The sequence below is a fragment of the Ovis canadensis genome, chromosome 3, assembly GCF_042477335.2.
Source record: "Ovis canadensis isolate MfBH-ARS-UI-01 breed Bighorn chromosome 3, ARS-UI_OviCan_v2, whole genome shotgun sequence".
NCBI lineage: Eukaryota > Metazoa > Chordata > Mammalia > Artiodactyla > Bovidae > Ovis > Ovis canadensis.
In genome coordinates this window covers 122355613-122377052 of record NC_091247.1, presented here as the reverse complement: position 1 = coordinate 122377052, position 21440 = coordinate 122355613, and the positions used below count along the sequence as shown (strand labels likewise).

The window sequence follows — 21440 nt, the reverse complement described above, 5'->3', positions numbered from 1 at the left end:
GAAATGGCAACCCACTCTAGTACTCTTGCCTGGAAAATCCCGTGGATGGAGGAGCCTGGTAGGCTACAGTCCATGGGGTCGCAGAGAGTCGGACACGACTGAGCGACTTCACTTTCACTTTCAGAGCAGTGTCTTGGTGGCTAAGCTAGTGGGCTTCTCACAACCCCTTAGAGTGATTCTAAGGAGGCAGCAGAGAAAACCTGACTGACTGGATACATGGGCTTCCCTGCTGGCTCAGATGGTAAAGAATCTGTCTACAGTGCAGGAGACCTATGTTCAATCCCTGGGTGGGGAAGATCCCCTGGAGAAGGATGGATATGGAGATGACTGAATGAGATATTGAATCAGAAAATTCCTTAATTTGGGGATAGGAAGACGAACTATATGAATTGGAGGTCCTGACTTCCAACACATGCAGTGGGAACTCAGGCAGCAGTTAATCTCCATAGAAAATAATTACCCCTCAGCAAAGACCAGCAAGAAAAGGCAACCATGAGCTAGAGCCACACCAGTTCAATGGCCATGAATTTGGGCAAACTCCACGAGATGGTGAGGAACAGGGAGTCCTGGTGCAGTGTGGTCCATGGATCGCAGAGCCGGACATGATTTGGCGACTGAAGAACAAAGACCCACACTACCCAAGCTCTTTAGGTGCCTGGTACCCCAATGTTCTGATGCCACGATACTCTTCAGAAACAGGAAAGGAATGGGAGTCAGGCTGGGCAAATCTTCAGAACTGAGCTTAAGATAGAAATGAACGAGAGACTTGAATTAACAAGATCGATGTCTCTGTTACCATGCAGAGCTGGAAATTCTCGAGTTGTGTAGAGATCACTTTTTATAATATCAGGGAACATTATTCGGTTTATGAATGGTGAAGTTCAAACATCACATCTGCTTTAGTGACAAGCTTTTGATTCATCTTTTTAAGAATTGTCAGATAGCCATCCTGTAGTGGGGAGATTTTCTTTTCCCAGAGGATCCAGGGTTATTTGAGGTAGTACTGGCAAAAATATTTTTTTCTGGGCTATCTAGAACCTGAAATAGAGCTAGTTTGTAGAGCAAGAAATAGCTGAAGCATCAGATAATTATTATTCAAATCCTTGTTCTATTTTCACTAATGATCTGTTCTTATTTAAAAAGTATTAATATTTTATCTTTATAGTCAGTGTCTTTCCAGTGAAGAACTCTACAGAAGGTTGATTTTATTGTTTTACATTTGAAAGATCTCTCTAGAGATACGGATTTTGTTTTTATTTTCCTGTATTGAAGTACAGTTGATTTACAGTGTTGTGTCTGTTTTGGGTGTATAGAGATAGTGATTTTAAACTGTACCTGGCTAGCTATTAGATTTGGGTGAATATTTGTGAATTCTTACAAAATACAGTGCCCTTTTTGGCTTTAATACCCGTTCCAACAATTACCAGCTATATTATTTTGAATAAGTCACCTCAACCTTTCTCAGTTCTTAGTTTAGACAGTAGGGCAAATGTATGTAAATCATGCTCATATATGTAAATTGCTGGGAAATTTCCACCCTTGACTCTGGAAGCAATATGTAAATGCTGTTTGCTATCATTACTGCTGTAATTACTTACTAGTTCTAGTTTTATTGTGAAACTCAAGTTCCTTCTACAGATCTATTCTACAATTGATACTGATAAAAAGGATGACTTTTTTTTGTTTCTAAAAGAATATCCTAAATTTTACTCAAAACTAGGAAGACTAGATTGTGCTAAATTAAGCAGGGAGATTTCCTATTCTTCCTAATCAGAGTCCCAGAATAAAGAGTGATGAAAAGGTCGGTTTCCTAGATCTCAATTCAAATTATAGATTAATCCCTAATAGTATAAAGGCTGTAATAATTCTCTTTTCACATTATCATGTGAAAGCATTTCTAATTGTGCCTGCATCTTTTACATTATTCTTTATAGCTACCCCTCATATTACCCTGTTTACACCACAGATATTTTCTATTAGTTTCTCCATTCCAGGTGTTTTACCACAACCAGATGCTGCTGATTGCTTAATAGCTAATTCAGATGTTAGCTCCTCTAAGGACCTTACCCTATTCTATTACAGAGAAAATAATTTCTTCATTCTATGAAACTAAACTTTTATGGACAAATCACTTTCCATCTTCTATCATGGCTATATAAGTACATATATTAAGGACACATGCCTTGAGGTTCATGTATTACTTGAAGGCAGGGGCATGGTTAACATTTGGCTTACTGCAAGCTGCTCATAAACTCGTTTGTAGTAGACAGTGAATAAGTCATTGTTAAATATACAGCTGTGGATGAATTTAGACTAAGATACATAGTAAACTAAATACAAGTGCTCTGATTATTAGGAGAGAATATCTGAATTAAATGAATTTTCCACAAAAATATTAATCGAGAATTCTCATGAGATGCTACTCAAAGGCTTAAACAAATATCAATAGATGCATCAATAAACAGTATACAAGTCTAAACAAAGCCATGTCAAATCCTCTCACAGCAGAAGTTTACAGGTGCTAGATACTTAGGAAGTTACACGAATAATAAAATTGCTCTTGTCTACACAAGTAATTTAGAAAACAGATTTAATAAAACAAGATCTGTTTTGGCTTTATTTACTTTTCAGGATCACTCCCTTAAACACAGTCATTTTACGTACACTATTCTTCACATTTGTTTTTACATAATGTGAGAAACAAGGCGTTTCATAGCCTATTTTTACGAAATTTTCCAGTCTGTGCTTATCTCACAGTTATATGTGAACTGAAATAAATACCTACCTAGACAGCTTAAAATTGAGAGGATATTTTGGCATAAATTACCTGTTTCAAATAACAATTAGTTTTTTTTCTTGTTTTTGTTTGTAGTCTCCTTGTCATTGCCTTGATTCTTAGCCTTATATTGAATAAGTGTATTTTTCTCAAGTACTGGCTGCATTCTAAATTTTATTTTTCTTTGAAGTTTTAAAGTTTTACTTGTCAACAGGAAAAAAAATAGTAATTTGGACAATTATGCAGGGAAGTGGAAAAGGAGATGGCCTATACTATAAAGAAAATGCACTGACTTATTACTGATAAATTAAATTCCTTTATGGAAAATTATTTGGTTAGATAAACATAAACTCACAGAAATTAATGTGTATGAAAATCAACAATGTTATTTCAGGAGTGCTATTTCAAATAAAGTGATCTATAGACATAGAGACTCAAAAATACTTTTTATTAACATTTAAAAAAACTTAAAAGCGTTACATGGAGAGTGTTTTAGACACTATAGTGAATAAGAGAACTTATTCACTCACAAATAGTGAAGGATACTGTCAAATCATATTCATTAGTGTGTAAATCAATTTGGGAATTGTCCAGATTTCAATAAGATAACTGACCAATTTCTAATATAAAGGGCTAAACACGTTTTATTACATGAATCTTAGCTTAAATCCTATGCCCTTTTGTTGAAAAGGGTATTATTTCATGTCTGGGCTCACTTTTTTTCAAAGTCTATCAAAAACTTAAATTCCACTCAGATTACTCTTGATAGATCCAGAGAGGAACCATTTATTTATGTTGGCAGTGGTGATTGAAGACCATATTGTCACAGAGACTCAGCTTTCCCTCAAGGTCAATTAGTTGAAATCTATAGGGAATTAAAATATAGTCCAGATAGAGAGCTACAGATGATAGCCTATAGATGGGCAGCTTAAATCAGCATTACCAGTGGCGAGAAGCTGTATTTTCTACTTAACCAGTTTTGTTAGGATAAAAATTTTACTGCCTTCACTATAAAAATATGTATTTCTCACACTAATATGTACCTCCTTTTCAACGAAAATTTTTGAAGAATCTATCTGGTGAAACGTTACTTGATTTTTCTAAGTTTCGTAAAATATTGAGTGTGAGGTTTTTAGTTTATGTATTTCAATTCATTAATGTTTCCAATGTCCACATTAATTTCTACAATGACTTTGTTACTTATCCAAAGAATTTACTGTAATGCTTTCAAAAGGATTCAATTTTTGTTTTTTCCATTGTTTTTATTCATTACAGGCTTTAGTATTCTTTCAGACTCTTATCAAATCACCAATGACTTTTCTCTGGTCTTTAGTACAAATTAAAAATATTATGACCTTGACATTAAGTCCTAAAGTCAATTTGATTGCTGTTTGTAATAAACTTAATATCTGGTTAAAAAAAAATATTATCCCAACCAATGGCTAGGACTGTGCAGCTGACTCTAAAATTTCACCTTATAAGGTAAACATGCCACCTTAATAAGTGAGTAATATAATTTTTTATCACAGTATTCACAGACCCCGGCACTTGTAGATGCCCGATTGATATTTCTTTCATCCAAACAAGGTGAAATGGACTTTTAGATACATACAGGAAAGCAACGTTCTTGCTGTTGTCAAAGAGGTGATGTAAGATTTCCAGGGTGGCAAGAGTTGAATTTTCCTTATTACTAAGCACATGTGAAAACAAACTCTTGACAGATTCTTATTTTGTAAACTGTGTATTCTAAATTAAAATTGTAGTCCTAAACCTGGTTACCTCAGGGGCAAGAGGGCAGAAGCAGTAAAGAGGATAAAGAAACTGCCGACAGCTTTGTGGGGAGATCGGCAAAGGTTCTCAGGGAGGGGACTTAATGGAGAGCAGACAGATGACGTAACACCATCTAAAAGGACGTCCTGACAGCCTGAACAGGCGGGCAGGTAAGTACAGAAATTACTCTCTCAGGGGTTAGAAGGTAACCTCAAAAAACCAGATTTGAAAGACTACTATATCTATTTTAACTGTGTTGATTTACGTAGAGGTGTTTAAAGATTCTGATTAACTCAAACTATATCGTTCTATCAGAGTAGGAGCTTTGACCAAACAGAGGACTGTTGACTGATTCTAGGAGAAGAAATGTGGTTATAGAGGAGAGACAGTGAGGATTCGATAAAAATGGAAGCGTTTTTCTCTGAGGTACTAATGGCAATCTGGTAAAGAATCTTCCTGCAATGCAGGGTACCCAGATTCAGTCCCTGAGTCAGGAAGATCCCTGGAGAAGGGAATGGCTACCCACTCCAGTATTCTTGTTTGGACAATCCCATGAACAGAGGAGCCTGGAGGGCTATAGTCCCTGGAGTCACAAGAGTTGGACACAACTTAGTGACTGAGGTATCACCACTGATGGCATAAAGCCAAAAAGAAAAAAAAAATAATAAAAGGATTCTGTTTAGTGATGACAGAGAAAGGCATTCGGCAGAGTTTCTCACCCAGACCATTTGTGAGTCTGGAACACTGAGAGGTCAGCTTTGAGTGCTGGTTGGAAATGGCATTTTCTGTGTGATGTGATCACTGAAATCTTTAGCTCAGGAGTGTTTTTGGCAGATTACTACCTGTAGTAGTTGAAATGAGCTTGTGTGGAATGTGAACCCAGAGTCTACCCATCAGACAGAGAACTCTTGTGTCATCGTAATAATAAGCCAGGAAACTTGTGAAGAAATCTAGGTGAAAACTTATTTTACAATCAAAGTTAACACAACAGGATAACACAGCAAATTTCTCAGGCCATGCACATTGTGAGTTAATGTGCATTCTGATAAGGTTAGTTTATAATAGCATGCAATATCATAGAGGACGCTTAGTAAGTAGAAAGTTTCAAATACTCTTAACTGTTTTTTTGTCTTTGGAAAAAAATAGCATATTAAACAACAAAACACTTCTTATCATGTATTTTAAAATATAGAGCACACCATCTGAAAAGATTAATCACAGCAGAGCTCTGCATCACCACAGTAACTTACTGGATGACAAAAATCTCCTTTCGTCTAAAGAAAAATGAAGAGTATCTGGAAGTAAAGATTAATTTTTTAGTATAAAAACACATACTGCATTGTTTTTTACTTGCTGCTGTAAGAACATGAGCATGAAATATCTTGAAATTCATTCTACTGCTGGACATTTCTTGTCCCAAATTCACGTTTTGTTCAGACATTTCTTATCTGGATTCATATATTTTTGCCATTGCTTGCAAAACAGAAGTAAAATTAACAACCAGAATCTGTCAGAGAACTGATAGAAATTAAAATGCTAACAATTTTACAAAGTATTTCATATATTGGTCAAATTTTGTGTATTCTTAGTGAAGTCACAGAAATTGTACTACTAAATACTTTTCAGTTTCTGCAAGATTGAACCTATACTAAAATGCTATCAGTCTTTTCCCCATTACACTGGAGAATCACAAAAGAAGCAGTTCTTAGAATAGAAAAGAAAATACTACTTGAAAGAAGAAAATAGTCTGCATAGAAAATACTACTTGAAGAAGGATATCACGGGCCCTTGTCTTGTCAAGTGTGTTTGTGTTGATTGCATGTAGTATGCTTCAGAGTGAAATGCATGCACACAGAATTATAGGTGTATGTTGATGCTTCGGAATCACACTGACCTGCTCCTGTCACCTTGGCTGTCCTGTTAACTAGATGCATGCTCTTGGACAGTTACTTAAATTCGCCAGGCATCTTTTATTTTTCATTTGTAAAATGGAGATAAGGAGTACCAACCACAAAAGATTAAATGACTTGGCTGAGATCATTACATACAGAATTGACCACATGGTAATTGCTCCTAAACAGTAGCAAGTATTATGTTAGCAAATCCTATATGTGAACGTAGACTGGGGCCATTTTTAATTTTACAAATATTATAAATAACAATAATAATACTGAATGTATTCTGATTTACAGTTTACAAAACACATTCATAGGATCCTTTTAAATGGTAAACTTCTGAATGCATATATATTTAATAAAAATTCAGCATGCAAACTTCTCAAGTTATTGATGAAAGATAGTCTTAAAATAGCCATTCGGTTGTTTGCTTCATTTTATTAGAATTTTAATTCCGCTCATGATTACTAGGTTGGGCCTTGGTCTTAAGATAATGCACCATTACATTCACTCAACTAAAATAGGCAAGATAACTAGTATGGGATGATGCCCAAAATTTGAGGGGAAAAGTTGAGGACTGGAAGAAAAGGAGTATTTCTCAAATAATCTTAGTGACACTGATTGATATTTTCTATTTTTTCTGACTTAGTCACCAAAAGAAACATGACTTCTGAATTCAGTTTAGAAAGGAGACAGTGAAAATTAAAAAATCATTAGCCCTTATCTTTTCAAAATTCTGTTGGCTTATTTAATTTTGTGTTATAACTCTTTTGGAAAGGCAATCTGTGTTAAATTAGTTAAAAGCAAACCACAGGGCCAGTTGGGCTGAGCAGTGTTTTTTCTCTTTAAAATTATATCTTTATTCCTTTAAACTTTCCCAAGAATTTAGTCCTAGATTTAACATAGAATTTTTTCCAGGAATATAGATAATCTATACAATTAAAATATTGCATTTTTTCAACTTCAGTGGAACTTTTAAAAATAACTGAAATATAGTGAAATTACAATGTTGTGTTAGTTTCGGGTGTACAGCACAGTGATTCCATTATATATAAATATTATACTTTTTTCAGATTCTTTTTCCTTAGAGATTATTGTGAATACTGAGTATAGTTCCCTGTGCTATATAGTAGGTTCTTGTTGGTTATCTATTTTACATATGGAGTGAAATCGCTCAGTCATGTCTGACTCTTTGCAACCCCATGGACTATAGCCCACCAGGCTCCTCCATCCATGGGATTCTCCAGGCAAGAGTACTGGAGTGGGGTGCCATTTCCTTCTCCAGGGGATCTTCCTGACCCAGGGATCGAACCCAGGTCTCCCACATTGTAGGCAGACGCTTTACCATCTGAGCCACCAGGGAAGTCATTTTATTTTACATATAGTAGTGTGTATATTTTAATACTGTATTTTACATATAGTGGTGTGTATATGTTAATCTCAAACTCCTAATTTATCCCTCACCGTTCCCTTTTCCCTTTGGTAACCATGAGTTTGTTTTCTATGTCAGTGAGTCTGTTTCTGTTTTGTAAATAAGTTCATTTGCATCTTTTTTTTTTTGATTCCATATATAAGTGATATCCTATGATATCTGTCTGGCTTATTCCACTTAGGATGATACTTTCTAGGTCCATCCATGTTGCCTCAAGTGGCATCATTTCATTCTTTTAAATAGTTCGTTGTATGTAGGTATCACGTTGTCTTTATCTGTTGATGGACATTTAGAGTGCTTCTATGTCCTGGCTATTGTCAGTGGTGCTTCAGTCAACATTGGGGTGCGTGTTATCTTTTTTAACTAGAGATTTCTCAGGATGTATGCCCAGGTGTGGGATTATAGGGTCATATGGTCACTCTTTTTAGTTTCTATGGAACCCTCCATACTGCTCTCCACAGTGGCTGTACCAGTTTACATTCCCACCAACAGTGTTCCCTTTTCTCCACCATCCCTGGCATTTATTGTTAGTAGATTTTTTGATGATGGCCATTCTGACTGGTGTGAGGTGATACTTCATTTCTCTAACAGTGATGTTGAGTATCTTTTCATGTGCTTTTTAGCCATCTGTATGTCGTCTTTGAAGAAATGTCTGTCTAGATCTTCTGCCCATTTTTGGATTGGGTTTTTGGTTTGTTCGTTTTATTTTGTTGATATTGAACTGCATGAGTTTTTTGTATAGTCTGAAGATTAATACCTTGTCAGTCACTTTGTTTGCAAATATTTTCTTCTGTGCACTTTCTGTTTTGTTTATGGTTTCCTTTGCTGTGCAAAAGATTTTTAGTTTAATTAGATCCCATTTGTTTATTTTTATTTCCATTACTCAAGGAGATGGATCAAAAAATATTGCTGTGATTTATGTCAGAGAATGTTCTGCCTATATTTTGCTGTAAGAGTTTTATAGTATCTGGCTTTACATTTAGGTCTTCGATCCATTTTGAGGTGTGTGTGTGGGTGTGTGTGGGTGTGTGCGGGTGTGTGTGGGTGCGGTGTTAGTGTTCTAATTTCATTCTGTTATAGGTAGCTGTCCAGTTTCCTGGCACTATTTATTGAAGAGGCTGTCTTTTCTCCATTATGTGTTCTTGCCTCCTTTGTCATAGACTAGTTGACCACAGATGCATGCATTTATCTCTACTTTCTACCCTGTTCCATTGACCTATAGTTCGGTTTTGCTGCCAGTACTATACTGTCCTGATGACTGTAAAATAGTCGGAAGTCAGGGAGGCTGATTCTTCCAGCTCCGTTTTTCTTTCTCAAGATTGCTTTGGCTATTCAGGGTCTTTTGTGTTTCTGTACAAACTGTAAAATTTTTTTGATCTAGTTCTATGAAAAATTTCATAGGGATTTGATAGGGACTGCATTGAGTCTGTAGATTGCCTTGGATAGTACAGTCATATTCACAATATTGATTCTTCAAACCCACAAACATAATATATCTTTGCATCTGTTTGTGTTGTCTGTGATTTCTTTCATCGGCATCTTATAGTTTTTGGAGTACAGGCATTTTTGCCTTCTTACTTAGGTTTATTCCTAGGTATTGTATTCTTTTAGATGTGATGGTAAATGGGACTGCTTCCTTCATTTCTCTTTCTGATCTTCCATTGTTAATATGTAGAAGTGTAACAGATTTGTGTACATTAGTTTTGTATCCTGCAACCTTGCTGAATTCATTGATGAGCTCTAGTAGTTTTCTGATAGCATCTTTAGGATTTTCTATGTATCATGTCATCTGCGAACAGTGACAGTTTCAGTCTTCCAATTTAGATTCCATTTGTGTCTTTTTCTTTTCTGATTGCTGTGGCTAGGACTTCTAAAACTATGTTGACTAAAATACATCCTTGTCTTATTCCTGATCTTAGAGGAAATGTTTAGCGTTTCACCATTGAGTATGATGTTAGCTGTGGATTTATCGTATATGGCCTTTAGTATGTTGAGGTATGTTCCTTGTATGCCCACTTCCTAAAAAGTTTTTGTCATAAATGGATGTTGAATTTTATCAAAATATTTTTCTGCATTTATTGAGATGATCATTTAATTTTTATTCTTCACTTTGTTAATGTGGCATATCACACCGATCGCTTTTCAGATATTGAAAAATCCTTGCATCCCTGGGATAAATCCCACTGGATCATGGTATATGATTCTTTTAGTATACTATTGGACTCAGTTTGCTAGTATTTTGTTCCGGACTTAGTGATATTGGTCTGTAATTTCTGTGGGTGTGCTATCTTTGTCTGGTTTCGGCATCAGGGTGATGGTGGTCTCATAGAATGAGGTCAAAAGTGTTCCTTTCTGTGCAATTTTTGGAAGAGTTTCAGAAGGATAGGTGTTAAATCTTCTCTAAATATGTGGTAGAATTCATCTGTGAAGCCGTCTGATCCTGGACTTTTGTTTGTCGGGAATTTTTAAATAACAATTTAATTTCAGTACTTGTAACTGGTCTGGTCATACCTTCTGTTTCTTCCTGGTTTAGTCTTAGTTGGTTGCACCTAAGAATTTGTCCATTTCTTCAGGTTGTGCATTTTATTGACATATAGTTGCTTGTAGTAATTTCATATGGTCCTTTGTACACTTGTGGTGTCCATTGTAACTTTTCCTTTTTCCTGTCTCATTTTATTATTTTGGGCCCTCTTATTTTTTTCTTTGATGAGTATGGTGAAAGTTTTATTACATTTGTTTATATTTTCAAAGAATCAGCTTTTAGTTTCATTGATCTTTTCTGTTGTTTTCTTCATCTCTATTTCTGCTCTAATCTTTGTGATTTCTTTCCTTTTACTAACTTTGGATTTTGGCTGTTCTTTGTCTAGTTGCTTTAGATATAAAGTTGGGTTGTTTGAGATTTTTCTTATTTCCTCAAGTAAGTTTGTATCATTAAACTTCCCTCTTAGAATTGCTTTTGTTGTGTCCCATGGGTTTTGGAGCATAGTGTTTTCATTTTCATTTGTCTTTGTATTTTTTTATTTCCTCATGATTTATTCTGTGATCCAGGCTCAGTAATTTTAAAGAGACAGGTCTGTGCTACCAATGTGTACGTATGCTCATGTTGCTAATATTTTCTCCTAGAAACATTTCTCACTTCAATGTGTTAACGACGAAAGAGCCATCACAAAACGTTGTTTTGTGAATTTGTTTATCAAATAGCAAATCTCAGTGTTATCTTCTAATCTGGTGAATGTAGAATAGATGAACCCAAATATTAAATATTTTTCCTAATATATATAGCTTGTGTTCACTAAAAATATCAAAATGGTATAATGAAATGATATCATTATCATTCTAAACAAGAATTTAAAACATTTTCTTTGCATATCACTGAATGTTCTCTTGGATTTATAGAGTTCTAAATCTTTGAGTTTCATTAGTTTTCAAGATGAAAAACGATGAGAGAATTCATCTTCAGGTCCTTAATGAAACAAGGTATAATATAATCAAATAATATGAGTTTACATATATGGAAATTATAGGAAGAATCTTAAAAAATGTATATAGCTATACATGCGTATATAATTTCTTAACTACAAGACCTTAAGTAAGTCCTAAAGTTGATTTAATATCAATTATTGTAATGACCATTTTTGGTCAATCAGATAACTCCATTAAAATTAATATTTTAACTGCTAATTAGATATTTTATCATTTGTTATGGACAAGTGACAAAATATAACACTGAATAAAAATGGCAGTCCAATTAGCATGAAGAAAGTGGGCAGTTTGGAAGGAAAAAAATTTGCCTAAACCTCAAGTGGAAAGAGCATATGTTAGTTGGGTAGATTTAAAGGAAATTGTCTAAGTTCCTTCTTATAAATGACAGACATGTGGCATAAGTTACTCAGCAATTTGGAAGCTAACTCAAACTCCCTGACTCTTCACTCCCAGAATCTACCATCCGTCTTTGTGGCTCAGTCCTCATCAGACATGTGTGGCTTTTGATAGGTTTAGGCTTCCCCATACCTGAAATACAGGCAAAGAGCTTAGAGCCTCCCTGAGGAATGACTGCATGCATATGTGCACACAGCTGATTATGCATCTGTTACTATATTTTCTAGTCTTATCATCTAATGTATGTGACTTTATTAACATGAAAAACCTTCAGTAAATAATAAAGCTGGAGACAGTTATTTTAATTTCTGTAGTCAAAGCATATTAGTATGTGACATTAGAATTACCAATGTATTACAGTTATGATTACTAGAGTCATAACAAAGAAGCAAAAAGCATTGAAAACTAGAATTCCTAACTTTATTACTAGCAGTAATATATACCAGTTTTCTATGTGCAAAAGTAGATTAAAATTATTTGAAATATACTTTAAAGGCAATTCTGCACCTATTTACAAATAAAGTGACATATATAAACAAACATGGAAGCGGGAAAATAATGAGTTAATGTTAAATGAGGCTGTCCTTGAATATTAAGTACCCAATAATAAACAATCTATACAGTCTTTGCCCACCTTTTCCATTAGCTGTCATGACAGATATTTAATATATATATATTATCCCTTTTTGATAATGGCTGTGTTCAGCGGAGTAGGGGGCAAGCTGTGATAACAGAGCTTAGAGGATCTGACCTCACATAGCCTCTATAGAGTGGTAACCTTCTTTAAAAAGAATACTTTCTCCAATACTGACTGACTTTTTCCACTGTATTATAACTGCTAAAGATCCACGTACTAGAGACTTTTGGGCGATTAATAAAGATTCTTTGGTTTGATTCCTGGGTCGGGAAGAGCCCCTGGAGATAGGCTGGATGGGCGACCCACTCCAGTAATCTTGGGCTTCCCTGGTGGCTCAGCTGGTAAAGAATCCCCCTGCAATGCGGGAGACCTGGATTAGATCCCTGGGTTGGGAAGATCCCCTGGAGAAGGGAAAGGCTACCCACTCCAGTATTCTGGCCTGGAGAATTTGGGCTGTAAAGTCCATAGGGTCACAAAGAGTTGGACACGACTGACTGGCTTTCACTTTAAAAAAATACTGTAAGCATGTTTGGATGCTTAGAAATTCACATGAACAGATTCAACTAAATTGTTCAAAAACTAGAATTAATTAATTACACAGAGATTTGAAGTTTCATTCCTTTTATGCTTCACATGTAGAAGAAAGATGGAGATCCCAGGCCTTAATTGAGAAAGGGATGTGGAAAGGGAGTTGGGCCCACAGGGGTAAAGGAGAAGAAACTTCCTTTTACTATGCACCAGGACCCTTATAAAACTGAGGCATAGCCTAATACTGTTGATGTTTTATTGTTTCTATGATAGGATTTAGCTTGGGCAGGTTACCCTGCAGATCTATTGATCTTTTATGTGGTTTAAAATGTAACTATCTTACAGTCTTTGGAGCACTATCCATTTTAGATAGGATCAACCTGTATTAGAACATAAACAAATGTAGATAAGTATAAAGGAATTTTCACATCCAACGAACCAAAGTACTTTGTAATTTACTGATAACACCGAATAACTTTCATTCTGTAGCATTTGGAAGGACCCTGCTTATCAGATGACAGTTCCATTATAGCACATACTAGATATTTTTAGACATGCTAGAAATACTTGTGCAAAGTCAGTCTATTAGGCAAAGACCAGCTTTGGTAGATGACAACTATAAATGATTAATTCCTTTTTAAGTTTAAGACCTTTGATGCCATATTTTCATAGTAATAACTTCCAAAGGTTCAACACAACTGTGCAGGTACTTTGTAACAATTGTCACATGCTGTGAGCATCATAAAATACTGAATCTCATAAGAATCTAAAACTTTCTGATGATAGTTTTTATTAAGAGTTTGGTAAATTATCTTAATAGAAGTTTTTCAAATGCACCAACATTTTGAAAAACTTATGATTTTAAAAGAATATAAAATTACTTAACATTTACAATTAAGTACTCTTATTTCCAAAACACATTGATGGCACATACTTAGTGTATACTTAAAAAATTTTCCTTTCAAAGATAAATTTTACTTTTTAATCCTAAATACTAAGCAATTTAAAAAATGAAGTGTTAATATATAATTTAGAGTTTAATGTAACTTTACATTGAATACAATAATGTTTTACATTAAAGAGCTTAAGGAAGGCTTTTATAAAAAGTGATAAATATCAAGTAGTTACAAATTTGAATAAATATGTAATTTAAAATGTGGACAGAAAAAATCCAATGTAAAAAAATACTATCATATGTAGTTAATTATTAGACATAATTTTAAAAGTTTAATGTATACAAATATTGTCTCAGGAGGGAAAAAAAGCTTTGCCAAACATTATAGGCCCAGGTTCATATTGAACTCAAAGTATTAGGAAGATTAAGTGATTCTCTGAACACCAGTGAGAAGTGTGTAGAAGATGGAGGTCACCCTTTGAAAGAAAACCTCTGTGACCTGTGTAAATAGAAGCCCCACAAACACTTCCAACAAGTACAGGTCACAATAGGGTCATGGCTCCGGGCCCTCTGGACCACTGTTCGCCCAGAGGAGTGTGCTCACCGCGTTAATCTCTCGTCCTTCAGTTCCAAGTCCGCCACAGTGATGAGCTGATCCAGCTTGAATTTAGTGTCAATAATTTCTGCATCCCGAGGAGAGTATGTCCCACCTTCTTTCTGCTTCTGTCGAATTCTAAAAGTAAGTGCAGTAAAGTCCAAGGAGGAACTAGCATAGAAAGCATGTGTTTGTATTTAGATTTCTTTTTAAGATGTCAGTCAAATAATTTCTTTGTTGGGATCACTTCTGTGAACTCGTTGCAAATTTACAGCTACTCAAATTCTTCTCCCTGTTTTAATTCCACAGAAGATATTCTACTCTCATTTTTTAACATGCTATTTTTAATGAGAATTAGTTTTTCAAGGCCTGAGTCACTGACACATTTAAAGTATAGAGTGAATGAGACGGATGTTGTGAGCTTGTTTCTCCTCCCTCAAGCTGTCCCATAGATTTATCATAAAAAGGAATATGCCAGTGTGGACACAGCTCATTGCTATCAGCACCAGTTCAAACAGACAACCTTCCACTGTTTTTACATAAATAAAACACTTACATATGATAAGATACATAAGTCTTATAAAAATATTGCCAAGTATGTATATCTAATTATATATTCTTTATATAATCTAAGAGTATAAAATAGAACCAGAAAACTCAGTTTCAAAAATAGAAGTCACGTGAATCTGCAAATCAAATTGATGTTAAATATAAAGTAATATTTAGCTTTTCTATCTTGTAGTGCAAATATTTAATACTTATTATGATTTATGTGTTGAGGGTGATATAGAAAGTAAAACATATGGTCCTTATCCTCAAGGATATAATTTAGTTGAGAAGGATTGGAATATAGAAAAAGCATACGGAGGAAAAATATTCAAATTACAACTTGTAAAACAGTAATTGATCAGTTATGAAATGATATGGGATTGCAACTGTTGGCACTTAGAAGAAATAAAAAGTAGAGTTTGACTTGGGTGTTGCAGAAGGTGGAGGAAGCACATTTACGGTTGACTGAACAAAAGCAGCAGTGTGTGAAAGCCTAGGGGATGTTCAGGTGAGATCAAACTCTGGTGGCTGAACAGCCACATGAAGGGAAGTTGCAGGGAGTAAGAAGGGGCCATTTTCTGCCCACTAGAGGAGCTCATCCTATAAAGAAATGATTTGGGAGCAGAATAACATTGTGAATACAGCGGTTGAGTGTCCCTTAGGGACAAGGACCATAGCTTGCACAGTATAACTCTCACCGTCTTCTCGTGAACCTGAGAACGCTATCTAGTAGAAGAAAAATATCAAGAGCCCTTCAAAATTTCTTTTAATGCATTAAATTTTTTTTAAATTTTATTTTTTTACTTTACAATACTGTATTGGTTTTGCCATACATTGACATGAATCCACCACAGGTGTACATGAGTTCAAATGATAATTTAAAAGATTGAAGATGAAATAGAGGATGCTTGGCAAACACAATACAGGACAACATTCTTCAGATAAAACAGAGCCTACTGAGCTACTTAAGAAATTAGTATAATGGTTATTTTTACAAATGGAAGGTCCCTTTAACTTGTCTATCTATCTAATGAAACTGGATTTTAGAATCACAACTAAGATTTCCCCTGTTCTTTCCCCTATGTTTACTTGCTCAGTCGTGTCCGACTCTTTGCAACCGTGCGGACTGTAGCCCACCAGGCTCCTCTGTTCATGAGGATCCTCCAGGCAAGAATACTGGAGTGGTTTGCCATGGCCTCCTCCAGGGGATCATCCGAACCCAAAGATCAAACCTGATTAAAATCTTTTTAAGTAAACCTATCAGAGTTATAAACATTCAAAGATGTAGAAAGCCTGGCACCCCTTTTTGTGTAAACTTGTCTCTCAGGCCTATATCTACTTCTTTGTCCCGCTTTGAGATATTGGAGCTAGACTCCTTGGCCAGCGGGTGGGATGCTGAGTCTTCTTCATAGAGGACAGCAGTCATCCTGCAAGGCAGTGGGGAGAGGGAGATACTTCCCTTGTGTGTTCTAGGGCTGCATTATGATTCACTGTGGAAGGCCAGTAGTCCACCTAAGTGAGTTCCAGCTGCTTCTAGAGTTCAGGCCTTCTCCATCCCATCAGTGAATGATGCTGAGTAGCTTCAGCCCATCCACAATCGGGCAGCATGGACTGCTTTCACTAATTCCAGGCTGCCTACCCTCCAGTAATGGTGGGCAGCTTCTACAGACCAGCTCCCACTGCTTTCTCTGTCATATCTTTGCTTACTGTAATATGATGTATGTGCCTGTGGTGGCCATTCCATGACAAACTTGGGAGCAAGACAACTTCCAGTTTGTTCACGTGTTGTCCACTTTCCCCTAGACTAGAGAGAGCAGCTTTGTTGCAGTTGCTACTTTCGGATCCCTTAGTGTTTCCATTTACTCCTTTTAATAGTGAACTATTTGTATTTGCTAACAGTTGTTATTATTAAGTGCTTCCCATTCTAGTAACCACTGTGGGCTTCTGTCTCCTAATTAAACCGTTAACTGTCCATAAAGCATCTTAGGAATAAGTCTAATGCAAATAGTCTCACCTTGCAAATGCAAAAACAGCTGTTCCAAGAAGAATGATGGAAAGGATACACAAAGTGACTGAAAGTATAATCTCTACAGTTCGTTCTGAAAGTCCTTCACCTGAAGAGAAAGTGTAACATGATCATTAATTATTATGATATGGGATACTTTGTTGGGTCTAAAATACAAAAAGATATACTTTGGCCTATTTCTCAATAACGTTAACAAAATGTACACATGTGTTTATCTTCTAGATCTTTTAACTTTGGGGCTCAATCCTTGGTCCTCTTTCTTATACCCTTGGTACACTCATGCAACCTCATGATTTTAATTTTCATCTATATGATGATGTCTACTTAACTGTAATCTAAGGAACTCCCAATTTGTATATTCAATTGCCTACTATACACCTTATATAGAAATGTAATTAAATTTTAAAAATCAGAATGTCCCAAACTGAACTCCTATTTGTCCCTCTTTCCAGCTGCATCTTTCTTCTTCTTAGCTGATGGCAGCTTCATTTGTTCTAGCTGCCCAGTCCCCAGGTCTTGCAGTCATACTTGACTTTTTCATTCGCAGAACACATCCAAGATCCCTGAGGAATTCCTGTTGACTCTATCTTCTAGATATACACACTTTTCACTAAAAGAAACTAGGGAAAATTGGAGCGATAGTAATCCCAAATTGTGATTAGGGCACAGAAGGAATTTGGGACATCTAATGGGGCAAGAAAGCTAAGAAACTATCAAAGGCAAATGGTATAGAAAGAACAAAAGGTCATCTGAAAGCGGTCCTACTGGCCAAAGATGGAACATTTTAAACTTTACGATGAATAAAAACTGAAACTGATAAAAATATATTCAATACCAGTATAAAAACCCATGAGTTCTAATATTATTCAATGAAATAGAAATGAAAATTAAAAAATACTACTTTGTAACCTCTGGTTTTAGTTAAATGACTTTTCTTTCACTCTAAAACTTTGAAATTAAAGGGAGAAAATTAAGCATTTTTCCCCCCCTGGCTTTCTATTTTTATGAATTAAAAAAAAGCCCTAGTTAAGGAGAAAAAGCTCCCTTTTAGAGGAAAATTCTGTTTAAATGTGGAAGAAATAATAAAATTGGAAATTAATTTTGCATTCCTAATGAAACAACTGACAGGTAACAATCACAAATGCATCTTTAAATGACTAGGAGGTTGACAGTCTGACATTCCCTAAATGTTTAAGTCCCTATCACCTCACAGATTATTTGCTGATTACAACATGGGAAAAAAGCTTCCAGTGAAGAATCATGCTGTCACTACCACTAAATTAACTGATCAATTTTAACGTCACTGAAAATGTGGTGAGACGAGATATCATATACCTCCTGACGTGAGGTATTTTGATCTACACAGCAACGCTTGTAAAGTATTCCTGCCAAAATGTTCATTGTGCATGTTCAGACCTTTAGATCTTATCTCTAATTTATAAGAAAGTAGGAAAAGGAGTTCAAGAATAAAATGACATCAGTAAAGAGCAATGAGACAAATTCAGAACATGGAACCACTTACAGGACAGCTCATCTAGTTGCCTAAATGAGTGTCTGGCATAGGAGTGAGGAGGCAGGAGGAAGAAGTCTCTTCTGGATGAAAACAGACTGAGAAGGGGTGAAAATGGAAAATGTTAGTCACTCAGTTGTGTGTGATTCTTTGCAACCCCATGGACTATAGCCCGTCAGGATCCTCTGTCCATGGGATTTTCCAGGGAAGAATACCAGAGTGGGTTGCCATTTCCTTCCCCAGGCTATCTTCCCAACCCAGGGATCGAACCTACGTCTCCTGCATTGCAGGTGGATTCTTTACCATCTGAGGCACCAGGGAAGCCCAGATTAAGAGAAACAACAATCAAAAATAATGTGTGAACCTCTCATTTGATCCTGTTTCAAAAAAGTTATAAAGAAAATCAGAGGATGTTTTGAAAGCAGGTGGTTTTATATAATATCAAGGATCTAACATTAATTTTGTCTAACTGCAACAATAAAAGCAGACTTATTGGAGAAATAAGCTAAAGTATTTGGGGTGGAAGATAATGCTTCCTGTAATTTAAAATAGGGGTGCAACGGCAAATGCATGAATAGAGGTGTGGCAAGCTTAACAGGCACTTGGGGCTCATCATACTATTCAGAACTGGCGTGTACTCTCTATTCACCTGTTACCACCTCTTCTGCAAGTAACCTGATCAAGGCCGCCATGCTGTTTTGCATGAATTATTGTATGGACGCCTAACAAGTCTTCCTGTATCTATCCTTGTCCTCTATGTATTCTCAGCACAGTTAAGCAAGAATAATGCTTTTAAAATATTACCTCTCTACCTAAAATCCTCCTCATCTCTCACAGGCAAAATCCAAAGTCCTTCCAGTGGCCTATGGCCATAGGTTAATGGTCTCTGGTCCCTCATTAACACTCTGGTTCCCTGTTATCTCTTTGACTTCCCTTCTAATTGCTGTCTGGCTTACTGCTTTGGAGCCAGACTGTCTCCTTATTGTTCTTGGGATACACCTTTTGATACAGGGCTTTGTCCGGCTTCTTCCTGTGCCTGGAAAGGGATTTCTCTTGTAGATCTTCCTGGGGAGCCATGTCATTACCTTCAAGAATTTTCTCAAATATCACCTAGTCAATGAAGCCTCTGATAGACTGAGTATGTGTGTCCCTCCAAAATGCATATGCCGAAACCCTAACACAAGTACAAGGTGACAGTATTTGAGTAAGGATGAAATTAATGTTATTTGAGGTCTTAAGGGTTGAGCAGAATTAGTGTCGCTTTAAGAAGAGAACACCAGAAGCCTGTTCTCTCCCTCTGTGTGCGCATGCTGAGGAAAGGCCACAGGAAGACAGAGCGAAAAGGAGGCCTCCTTCCAGCCAGGAAGAGAGCGCTCAGCACATCCAGAACCCGCTGGAGCTCTGTGTTGGACTGCCTACCTCCAGAACTGTGAGAAAGTAATCTTGTTGTTTAAGCTATGTCTCTGGCATTCGAAATGGCAGCCCAAGCAGACTCAGACATTACCCCCTTAAGATGGGAAGTTACAGCCCCACCACTTCCTGTCTCCCCCTCCTGCCTCTTCTGCGCTCTGTTCTACTTTCCCCCTCCTCCATAACCCTCTTATTTTAAAATTCATTATTTATTATCCTATTACAGGTCCAGAAGTAGGATTCCTGAAGACAGGTGTCTTTATTTTATTCACAACTGTATACAAAGTCTGAGAATAATATCAGGCACAGAGCAAATATTCAATAAATGCTTTTTAAATTTACTGATTGAAAATTCAGTTTTGAAGTAGAAATTAAAACTTTTCAGGGGATTAGGCATTAAACCAAATAACTATAAAGTTTTTGTTTTTTATACAATTAGTAAATATCATCAATTTTAAGTTATAGAATTTTACTGTAAAAAGTATTAAAAACAAGTGACAACATAGGTTAACTATTTGTAAAATATACGGGGATTAATGTTTCACCTTTATTCCCCTGGCTTGGTGCTTACAAATGTTAACAATCTAAAAGAGTTTCTATGGCTTCTCTGCATGGTGGATGTGAATAAATACTGAATCTAAAACATTTATCAGAGTTTCATGGTCACCTAGAATCTTCACCTAAATTTAGAAGACACTAAATGAGCATAGAATAGCTCATAAAGTATTTTAGACACACCTTTTTCACACATTAAAATATAAATGGCTTGTTTCATAAATTTTAACATGCACATTCCTAATTGGATATGCTTGAGAAAGGAAACATGAAGATGAATAAAGAATCATCTTTATCAGGTAGCACTGAGTCACTAGACCTTGGAATCTCAGTTCAGTTCAGTTGCTCAGTCGTGTCCGACTCTTGCTGAGGTTCATGGAGTCACAAAGCCAGGCCTCCCTGTCCATCACCAACTCCTGGAGTTTACCCAAACCCATGTCCATCGAGTCGGTGATGCCATCCAACCATCTCATCCTCTGTCGTCCCCTTCTGCTCCTGCCCTCAATCTTTCCCAGCATCAGGGTCTTTTCCAATGAGTCAGCTCTTTGCATCAGGTGGCTAAAGTATTAGATTTTCAGCTTCAACATCAGTCCTTCCAGTGAACACCCAGGACATCAGGTGGCTAAGTATTAGATTTTCAGCTTCAACATCAGTCCTTCCAGTGAACACCCAGGACTGATCTCCTTCAGAATGGACTGGTTGGATCTCCTTGCACTTCAACAGACTCTCAAGTCTTCTCCAACACCACAGTTCAAAAGCATCAATTCTTCGGTGTTCAGCTTTCTTTATAATCCGACTCTCACATCCATATATGACCACTGGAAAAACCATAGCCTTGACTAGATGGACCTTTGTTTGCAAAGTAATGAATGTCTCTGCTTTTTAATATGCTGTCTAGGTTGGTCATAACTTTCCTTCCAAGCAGTAAGTGTCTTTTAATTTCATGGCTGCAATCACCATCTCCAGTGATTTTAGAGCCCAGA

At 36.2% G+C, this 21440-nt stretch overlaps 1 protein-coding gene and 1 long non-coding RNA gene across 2 annotated transcripts in view; one reads left to right on the top strand and one right to left on the bottom strand.

The window, feature by feature from the left end:
* PTPRQ (protein tyrosine phosphatase receptor type Q) overlaps positions 1-21440 on the bottom strand; it is a 275808-nt gene that overhangs the window by 34639 nt on the left and 219729 nt on the right. Inside the window, exons 37-38 of the mRNA XM_069584123.1 lie at positions 16971-17070; positions 14417-14545 (exon numbers count right to left, since the gene is read on the bottom strand). Of these exons, the coding sequence (XP_069440224.1) occupies positions 14417-14545; positions 16971-17070 (229 nt within the window). The remainder of the gene's footprint in view (positions 1-14416; positions 14546-16970; positions 17071-21440) is intronic.
* LOC138437224 (uncharacterized) overlaps positions 1-21440 on the top strand; it is a 90499-nt gene that overhangs the window by 59023 nt on the left and 10036 nt on the right. The gene's annotated exons all lie outside the window — the stretch shown is intronic.